The 10,259-nt window shown below is 48.5% G+C and overlaps 3 protein-coding genes across 3 annotated transcripts; 1 reads left to right on the top strand and 2 right to left on the bottom strand.

Moving 5' to 3' along the window:
* Window positions 1-2,291: 2,291 nt before the first annotated feature.
* On the bottom strand, window positions 2,292-3,267 carry DACRYDRAFT_56810 (uncharacterized protein; the record flags this gene model as incomplete). The annotated part of the gene is made up of 3 exons (XM_040775398.1): window positions 2,292-2,753; window positions 2,803-2,953; window positions 3,038-3,267. The coding sequence occupies 3 exons, from the start codon at window positions 3,265-3,267 to the stop codon at window positions 2,292-2,294; spliced, it is 843 nt and encodes a 280-aa protein (XP_040626019.1).
* A 4,233-nt stretch (window positions 3,268-7,500) lies between these two features.
* On the bottom strand, window positions 7,501-7,992 carry DACRYDRAFT_110440 (uncharacterized protein; the record flags this gene model as incomplete). Its single annotated transcript, XM_040769051.1, has 2 exons — window positions 7,501-7,639; window positions 7,688-7,992. 2 exons carry the CDS (start codon window positions 7,990-7,992, stop codon window positions 7,501-7,503), a joined length of 444 nt encoding a protein of 147 aa, XP_040626018.1.
* Window positions 7,993-8,168: 176 nt separating this feature from the next.
* On the top strand, window positions 8,169-9,975 carry DACRYDRAFT_118384 (uncharacterized protein; the record flags this gene model as incomplete). Its single annotated transcript, XM_040770572.1, has 2 exons — window positions 8,169-8,340; window positions 8,395-9,975. The coding sequence occupies 2 exons, from the start codon at window positions 8,169-8,171 to the stop codon at window positions 9,837-9,839; spliced, it is 1,617 nt and encodes a 538-aa protein (XP_040626017.1). The 3' UTR covers window positions 9,840-9,975.
* Between the last annotated feature and the right edge of the window lie 284 nt (window positions 9,976-10,259).

Genomic DNA, 10,259 nt, shown 5'->3' with positions numbered 1-10,259 from the left:
CCCTTGCCCTCCCTCTCCTGCTTGCCTGCCCTCTCCCTCTCCCTCTCCCTCTCCTCTGTCTCCTCTCCCTCCTCTGTCTCCTCTCCCTCCATCACCTCTCTCCCTCTCCCTCTCCCTCTCCCTCTCCTCCCTCTCCTCTGTCTCCTCTCCCTCCTCCGTCTCCTCTCCCTCCATCACCCCTCTCCCTCTCCCTCTCCTCTCCCTCCCTCTCCCCATCACCCTCCCCTCATCCTCCCTTAGATACAAGTATATACACCATTGAATGTATTATTAGATATAATTAAATAATAATAAAATAGTTTTTTTTCAAAAACTTTGAGACACATTATCAGCACAGAGAGAAGATTTTCTCTGTGCTGATGTAAGTATCGATGGGGTAGACCCTGACCAGATCTGGACTGATAAGGCAATAGCTATGTCATAATGACAAGATTGCTGTCACTCTGTGCTTGTTTCAGTGTGTGTGTTTTTTGTCCCATGCTTCTTTTCCCCACTTAACTTCTTTTTTCTCCAAAAATGTCACTGGGGCCATTGTTGCCTACAATGGCAGATGGGCAGCACATGGATGTGGACTTTGTCCTGCAGCTGTATCCAGAACAAACTTGACCCAGAATACCACTTGCTGAGTGTGACTTTTGCAAGAAATCATTACTCCCACAAGTTTGCAAGAATGCCTCTGGAGAAAAGCCTGAGAACTATGGATGGATTTTTGCTAAAGTGAGGGCAGAATATTCTGCATAATGCCCAGACAAGCTAACATATTCTCAGTGCCCAAGCCATATGGGTATTGCTGATCCCATGCATAGAGGATTCAAGTGGCTGACCCACCCTCCTCCACAAGCCATGCAAGAAGCACTGTGAAGCACCACCTATGTACACTGCACAAGTCTTCCTTTTACTCCAACTGCCACTGCCCCTCTTCCAGCAAATGCTGGTGCTGGTGCATGCCCAGAAGCTGGGTGCAAGGGAAGAAGGAAGCAAGGTTGCTACTTGGTTGCTGCAGGGCACACTGCCAGAAGCTGCAGCACATTCATGGTGTTGTATGTGAAGTGCAGAAGCATCCAATCACCCAGCTTCTCCCCCCCACCTTCTCTGACCCAGCAATCTGCCCCACCTCACCTGGAATCAAGCCTGTGATCCCCACACTAACTCCATCTTGACCTACACTGGCTTACCATGGCCCAACCACACTTGGCACTCATGTCAATAATCTGGGATTTCTTGGGCATTCAGGAGCCACCAAGGCACCCTTGCATGCCCAATGTCAGCAGGAAGATGAGGAGGCTCACAATGAGCATGAGATGTTAGCCTGTTGCTTCTCAGTGGTTGGAATTCAACAGGTAAGCCAGTGGCTAACACTTGTAAGGTTTCTACTGACTTTGTTGACTCCAGGATGACACTACTCGATATGATGGACTAGTTGCTTCATTGAGTGCTTGGGGTCTCCCCACATCCATCAACAAGTGGCCCAGCTACCTTCAGAAAATGCTGCAAACTGAGTACCCTGGTCAAGACTTTCTGGAAGTCTATCTCCCATCTACAGGGTGCTGGGCCATTTACCAGCATGATGCAACAATGGAGATCAAGAGGGAGGAAGTAATTTTTTTTTGCCATGCTGGCCTTGGGAAGACTGCCCCAGCTATCAAGGCTGCCCTAGAAGAGCATGCACCAACTCAGCTGCCACAGGACATATGCCATGGAACCTTGTCAGCCTACTCAACCCCACAGAAATCAACTTGCTCAACACCTGCAGCAAGCCCTGTGACTGAAGTTGAGGAGTTATCTCTGGTGAAGCCACCACCAATGGCTGGGAAGAGGAAGAAGAGAAGCAGTTAAAGTGGCAGTGAGCCAGAAGTTTTACAAAGCAGGAATTTGACCTCAATGTGTGTCTCAAGCAGGATATCCTTCCCAGAACTGCCTCAGCCACCTCAAGATCATCCCTGAAGAAGGCCTGTGGATGCCAAGCCAAGTGGCCTGGTTTGCACACATTCAGGGAGATTAATGGACAGATTGAGGAAGTCAGGGAGAGGGTGAAGAACAGAGAATCATTCTCTGTAGCACAGGTTTCTGTTGTAGGATATACAGTGCCTGCAACAACCTGGTCAGATAATGCATGGTGGCTGGAGGTGGCCAGTCCTACTACTCTTGCTTCATTCATGCAGAATGATTCACAAGACTGGATTACCTTTTGTGCTGCTGCTAGGGAAGATGCAAACCTCAGGAACAATGCCAAGTAGTACTGAGGAACTCAATATTGATATGTTACTACCTATGACATTATGATCCTACTGCTATGCTATGCTGTTTAGTCCATTTAACAACAAAGATCTATCCATAAGGTAGGGAAGTGCATTATTGTGTTGCAGCTCATCAACACAAAAATGGTTGTGTGCCCTGATCACCTCATCAAGGAAAAACTCATATCTCACTGGCAACATTTCTTGCACTATTCCATCAAAATTCCTCAACCATGCATTGGTTTGCTCACATGCAGAGGAATTGAAAGTCCACTGGCCAGATTGTTGGTTGTAGAGCTGAGGGAAGGCCATTGGATTGCAATGGGTGGAGCAGTACTGGTCAGCAGTGGAGTGATGGTTCTTGAAATGGAAAACATCTACCACCAGTGCAGTTTTGCTGAAATGTTCTTGAATGGGTCCTTGTCCTGAAAGATACTGGTGGAGGCAACAGTTGTTGTCATAGAACATGACATCTGGCATTGCCTGGGGTGTGGGAAAAACACCATGAATGAATTCCTGAAGAAGGTCTATAAAGGGATGTTGTAAATAAGAAACAAATACTCACTGCTACAGAGGAAAGTGACTCAGCCCCATAGAAAGTGCCCCTGGCCACAATGACCCCACAAGGATGCACAATGAGTTGCTCATTGTGCATCCTTCTCCTGCCAAAGTGGGCCTTGAGCCCAGGTGCCTTCTTCCTCCCTCCATGGTGGCTGCTGGTATTGGGGACATCAGGAGTGTCCCCTTCTCAAGAATAAGACTTGGCATGTTGGTGTCAATCTTGCAGCTGAAGTGCAGACTGGCCAGCAGCATAGTAATTTTCTTCCAGCAAATGATGTTCAGGATTGGAGCAGGTCTTCCTACCAGGCTCTGCTCCATTATTACAGCCTTCTGCTGCACAGCTTGCCTCCCTGCCTGTGTGAAGTGGACAATACCATGCATGGTTGGAAGAGAGGGGGATGGCACAGTTGTGGACTCCACAGCAAGGGTGCCCAATCAAAACTCCATCAGTGACAGCACAAGATAGCATGTCTGGATACTTCTGTAAGTGATGAGATCCCCTCATCAAAGAGTAAACTCACATTGCTCTCCATCATGGTCAAAGAACTTTCTGCAAAGGTTGCAAGTGTGACCAGTGCTCTTGCCCATTTGCTGCCATGAAGATGTTTCTCTCTATCATGGCAGCAGTGAGTCAGTCACTCTGGCTGCTGGCCATGGTAGGAAGAGTGAGCTGGGTGCCTTGCTCAGAATGGTGCAGGAGGAGTGAGTAGAGGTCAAAGAATTCAGAGAGGTATTCACTATGCAGGTGAGGAACTGCATAGCTCCCAGTGTTGTGAGTCTGGTTCCTTCCCAATGAATCATGAAATACTCTTGCTGTGGTTCCTGCTGAAGCACTGTGAAGGAATTAGTCTGAGAAATCTTTGCTGGATATGTACTCACTGTGATAGAACAGTATATGAGCAGAAGAGGCCACAAAGTCCCTCCTCAAACAGGAGATGCTTCTCAGATTGGAGCACAGGTGGCATCCCTCCATAGTGAATTTGACACATTCCTTTACCAGGGGCTTCTTGGCATGAGTAATTGAGGTGATATCTGGTGTTGCAATGGCAACATTTGAGGGAGTTAACTATGACAGGGAAGGCACCATGGCTGAGGGTGTAGAGAGCAGCTGTATATTGCTGCGGATCATACAGTGCTGCTGCCTCAGAGGTGTGAACAAAGTGGGGACAGTGGAGATTGAAGCAGGTGCATGTAGGGGGATAGAATTCTTCAGTACCTTGAAATTGATGTCAGTCTATTCCTGTGGAGACTGATTGGGAAAGTACTTACTGAGTTCAGTCAGGTGTGCATAGGCCTGAAAGGGTGTGAATTCTCCAACAATGGTTGAGTGAGGGCCATGACATCTCTGGCAGGATTCCAAAGGACTTGGTTGAGAGATTGCCAAAGTTCCATGACTTGAGCATCCTGCAAGTCAAGTACCTGACTCAGGAAAGACACCACAGTGTTGGGAAGAGTAAGAGGAGGAGTTGCTGGTTGGGTGAGTGTATGGACTTCCTGCCAGGCAATTCTTGTCTGAAGATGTTGAGCCAAAGCCAAGAATGAGAACATTTGCTCCACAGAAACACCAGTAAGCACTTGTTGGACCTCCAGGAGCTGAGAGAGAAGCTGAGAAATTTCCATAAGAGCAGTAGAGGATGGTGACAGTGATAGTGATGGTCTTGATGCAGTATAAGAATATCAGTGATGTGTTGTGTGGATGTTGAAAAAATATTATTATTCAGTAATTTTACATAAAGCAATTAACTAAATAAAGAAACTAACATAAATTTAGAAGAGTTGTGCCGAGGATCCGGCTGGACCCTTGCACAGCCGAGGCCAGATTATGGATTACAGATTACAGATCTTCCATCTGAAATCCATGTCCAGAAACCCGGATGTACTGGCTGCAAGACCCTAGCTCTTATGTCGAGGATTTGATGACATGGAATCTAAATACAAACGAGGAAACTAACAAGTTTCCATGGAGTTACCATACCCTTTCTACTGTCAGCGTTTTGATCCCGAGTCGAAGAACCCTACTCTCACGAGCTAGGGGACTACTATCACGAGCTAGGGGACTCTCTCCTCCTCCCTCATTCACATCCTAGCATGGGTACCAGAGGCTTCATTGTCTATCAGTATAATGGATGGTATTATATCAATTACAACCCCTTGGAGAGCTACCCAGACACACTGGGCGCCCATATACTTTGCACAATACCCACTGATCCTGAGCGCTTCGAGCAATGGGTCCAGAGTTATATGGCAAGGTTGACGGATGCTTTACAGAACGGGCCTCTTGGTACGTACCCGTGGTCTTATGTTTGTACTGTTGGACATCAACTTGATCTTGCCTGGGTAGATATTGGAGGCAGCCGACACTTTATAGGGGACGACTTCCGCAATTACTACTCCCAAAAAAACGTCCGAAGATCGACGGCTTCATCCAATGGATCTACGAGATTGACTTCGATACCTTCACCTTCCACATCAACGGAAGTCCTATGTTCAACTTGTGTTGCAGACCTCCCGTTCTTATATACGAATCGTTCATCACCGTTGATCACTATGGCCATCTGTCGCCCTCGGCCACAACACCGCCCCAACGTGTCTATATCGTCCCTCGTGCCATCAAAGTCCGACTAGATGTCATGATGATGTTCTTTTCTAGGAGGGTTCAGGGGCTTGAGGAGGTTTCAAGCGCTCGAGGAGGTTTTAATCCATAAACTCTTAGAGATAGGAGAAGATCTGACCTCCTGCGAGCAAGTTCGAGAATCATTTTTGCAAATCCTCGTCGGTAATTTTCTATGCACGCCGGTTGCACCGCATTACCTTCCTTGGTTGCCCACCCACTCGGATCGAAAGGAGATACCCAAGGAATTGGGAGACAAAGTCGCCCGACTTGTACTCGCACCGGCTTTCGCACCCGACTTCTCCGCAATGCACAAGCGACTTGCCGACTCATTGTCGTTGATATGGCTACGAGTCGATACCTTCCTTTGGTTCACTCTCGATCTCACAACCCCACCTTCAGTGCATCAAGCCGCATGTGCGAGTCTTTGCGAGGTCGACACTTCTGTTAAGGGATGTGTCGTGTTTGGAATCTTGCTCTCCTTCTCTCATGTCGTCGTGCTTCGTGCGACACGACAAGACGGGCGCTGGCAATATTCTCACACGACTGTGTTACCGTTCCTGCCTGGGCCTTTTGCTACCACGCCCACGACACCCGGAATCACCGCGTTGGCGCGTTTGGCTTGTCAACCGAATGTGGGCTTCATGTTGTTGCCTTTCTCAAAGGGCGTCGCATCCTATCCTCTTCCTCCCTGCTTCGCCGTGGCTTTGCAGTCCATTCCTTACGACAATTTGCCATGCTATCGCCCAACTTGTGTACGACGCACGGGACTTAGTTTCCTTATCACGCGTCAATCAACAGTTTCGAACCGCGGTGATCAACGTGATGGGGATCTGTCAAAGCTCTGGTGTGCGCCTGCTGAAACCTCGGCCTATCGATTGGAACTCTGATGAAGTCAAATCTGTTCCCCTCTTTACTACCCCAACTACGCGCTGCACTCTGTCCGGAGAACTGCTCGTCCTGCTTGGACGCAAAACATAAATCAGGACAAGCACAACTTGCACTACACCACATTTTTCGCTGAAGACACCAATGGACTGCGTGTAGCTCATTTCGGCTGAAGAGAAAGATTAACTGGAACTGGCTGCCTACCTGTTAAGGTCATTTGAATCGGACCAGTCGCCTGGTTTTCATACCCCTACAACCCGGACGTCAACTCCGGGTTCCCGTTAGATGCGTAGAACAGAGTCCGTACGTAACTGTGCATATCATGTTTTAAAACAGTGAGGTCAATAACTAACTGCATTTGATGAATCCAATTGCGACCGAGACAATTGTTCTCCCCCAGCACAATCGATGTTGATCAAGGGGGGACAACTTCCGGTTCCTGCCATTTTCTCCTTGTAGAGCGAGGCCTTAGCAATTCTCGTTCGCCCCGTGCGAGCTTTAGACCGTCCAAAGCATTGGTCAAGATGGTCCAAATGAACTTTTGCATAGCGATTCTACTAGGAGTAGGAACTAATGTTTAACACTACTTTGTTGTTGAGCCAACATCGGTGCTCCCCTAAGAGGCCTTTTGTGACCAATTGATCGCAATTTGTCGGAGTCAGAGCACAGTCATACGACGACTTCATTTTGTCCTATATTTGCCGTGATCACATCTAAAGCGGGCGTAGGTCCATGTTCCCTGTTCCTTCACCCTTCACATTTTGACATGGGTATGAGAGGTTCATGGTTTATCGGTACAATGGGTGGTACTGCGTTGCATACAACCATATGGAAAGCATACCACGTGTGCTGGGGGTCGATGTCCTTTGCACGATACCCGTGAATCCTGATCGATGTGATAAATGGCTCGTGAGATGCAAGAAGAACCTGACAGATGCGTTACAGGATGGGAATTTGAGTACGTCACTTTGGTCTTAGTCCTTTGGAGACAAACTGGATCTTGTTTTTGCAGATTCGCAGGGCCGACGTGGTTTTACTGGCATGATAGTACACCCTCCTACTGCGGGCAGATCTCGCGAAGCAACACAGCGTCCGGGTTGCCCTCTCTACCATAACTTGTCAAAATCATTCCTTTCCTGTGATACCCTAGCACGTACATCTCTCAGTCAGGATCATCTCATGGGCTCGACAAAAGGAAGACGATTATTGCGAATCGACCTTGCTGAACCTCTTTGCCAGCAAGGACTCGATCTGCTGATGGCCCATTGTTCCGTGGGCACAGACGACAAAGCGCTGGATTAGGGATACGATAGCGAATGCCGCAAAGTAGCACACCATCTCGCTAGGATAGCATCAATAGAATGTTGTGCAAAGGGGCGCACTGACTCACCCGCGACGATTGAACTGGGTTGGCCGATTCACTGCGGTGTCGACCTGCTCCACCACGATATTCCGCAACCGCGTCGCCAGGTCAAATACGAATTCACTATCTCCACACCGTCGTCCATCCCACATCCAGCCGTTGCTTTCGGATGTGATGCTTGCGAAGTACTGCTGCATCGCTTGGTAATCATTGGCGAAGGTCGGGTCAGTCTTGTTCCAATGCCCAGCGAGCTGCTCTTGGATGGTAAGCCACTGGTCAAAGCTAGTCAGGCTGAGAGTAACAGCAGGAACATGTGTACAAAGAATATCCATGTTTGCAATGTCAACTTGATGGTGGTTCAGGAGCAAAGCGATGCCAGTAGGCTGGTTACCCCCGATGGGCACGTGCCACGACTCTATTGCCATTCATTACGAAATCACCTTTGCTCCCGTTTCAATCCATAAAAAGCCCTTACCACTGGTTGACTCTGAACATCCCTGTCCGACACATGGGCAAGGGTTTCTGCTATGACGGCTGGTACTTTCTCCATATTTACTTTTGGAATTACTACCCGGGCCTTGAAATCCTTGCAAGTATTCCTACAGACTCCGACCGTTTTGATGAATGGGCTCAGAGCTACAAGGAGAGGTTGGACACTTTCCTAAAGAGCGACACTGCGAGTGTGTGATGATGCTCTTCTACCGCTGAAAACAGAAATAACATCGCTTGCTCAGAGATAGACAAGGAGAGAGATCGATACTTCAAAGATAGTGACGGAAGAGAGTTCGTTGCCACAAGGGACCCAAGACGCAACACGAGCGACGGACATTGGCATTACATGATCGACTTTGACAACCTCACCTTTGTCGTGAATGGTCGCCCGATATGTAGCCTACCTTTCATGCCTATTGAAGACATATTCGAAGGCTGGAAACCCAATCAGTCAGCTTCTCACTCCATGCCGTATAACCATCGCTACATATTCCATCGTTGGCCGGCGAAAACTCCTCCGGTTTCTGTCTTCTCGTACGAACATGTAGTGAAGGCAGAGAAGGAGATCTCTGTAGATGAGCTCTTGGACGTTGGCGAATGCCTGACGCCTCGAGAAAAACTACGAGACTCCATCCTTCAAGTCCTGGTCGGCACTTTTCTCAACATATACTCCCCCGGTGATCATCTTTTTTGGCTGCCAGCTTTCTCTGACCGAAAAGACATCCCGCTGAAATTGCGCAGAGCCGCAGCTAGCTCGGTATTCGGTCCCATCTTTGTGTACGACTTAGAATGGACATACGAGGGCCCGGACGATGCGTTGGCGTTAACTTGGCTACGAGCGGATGTTTTTCTGTGGATCACCAACGACTTGAGCACGCCAGAATCTGTACATCGGGAAGCCGGAGCGAGTCTTTCGGAGATCGACAAGTCGATTAAACGGGGAACGATATTTGGAATTCTCTTCTCCTTTTTCGATGTGGTGCTCCTTCGTGCGACCTTGGACGGTGACAAATGGGACTACAAATATACAACCACTTTACCATTTCTTCCGAAACCACTTGCAACCAGTATGGCAACTGCAGGCATTACGTCCGTGGCTCGTCTATCTAATCGACCAAACTTGTGGCTCTCGTGTAGCACTTCCGACGCCTTCGCGAAATGTGCTGTTGTCCGTCCAGTTTTGACCCAACCACAACGCTTCCCCACGGAAATCTGGATCGCTATCGCCGAATTCATTTACAGTCCCCATAGCATGGTTAGTTTTGCGGCGGCAAGTTTACAGTGCCGAGAAGTGGCGGCAGAAGTCTGTCGATCCTGTCGATCCGGATGGACAAGATTTCTGGAACCGATTCCTATCGATTGGGACTGTTGCCCCAGAATCGAGGATCTTCGTCGTGAAGGCGCTACTCACTTTCATTTTACGACTTACCTCCTCTACGAGCTTGGCGTTCTCCGAAAAACAACAAGAATCAAACCTGAGTTCCAGTACGGTATGCTTCTCGGTGTCGACGATGGTGGCCTACGTGTTGTGCATCTCGGCAGTCACCTAACCGGAATACATAGGCACTACCCTTCAGGAAAAACGGTCGCACGACTTGCATACCTCCTCAAAAACGGCTTCATGCTCTGGTACTCATTCCCCGTGGATACACACAGGGATATGTCGAAATTGGACCTCGATAAGTAGATATGTTTCGTTGTGGTATGGTGAGTTGCCACCATGCAATATGATTGCATCAGTTCCTAGTCTCTGCACAACATGTTTTTGGTAGTACTGTTCCTGCTGTAGCCCAGCCCGACTTTTGGTCAACAGCGCCTTGAAATCTCCACTGTTACCGATCAGTGCCACGCAGATGCATTACTATCAATACTTGTTGCTGAAAATGCATCGTGGACGGCATGAACTCGGGGCTCACGGACAATAGCAGCGGGTCTGCACGCCATTCCGATCAAATGCAGATTGTGATCACACAGGGGAGGACAGGCTAGTGAGAAGAAAAGGCGATAATATTGATGATAGATGAAGTGCGATGATAAGAGAGTCTTTCACAAAAGTACAGACGACAGCCGCGACATGCGGAGAACAGTCAGTATACAAGGAACCAAA

The sequence above is a fragment of the Dacryopinax primogenitus genome, assembly GCF_000292625.1.
Source record: "Dacryopinax primogenitus strain DJM-731 SS1 chromosome Unknown DACRYscaffold_17, whole genome shotgun sequence".
NCBI lineage: Eukaryota > Fungi > Basidiomycota > Dacrymycetes > Dacrymycetales > Dacrymycetaceae > Dacryopinax > Dacryopinax primogenitus.
This window is presented reverse-complemented; position numbering and strand designations above follow the sequence as displayed.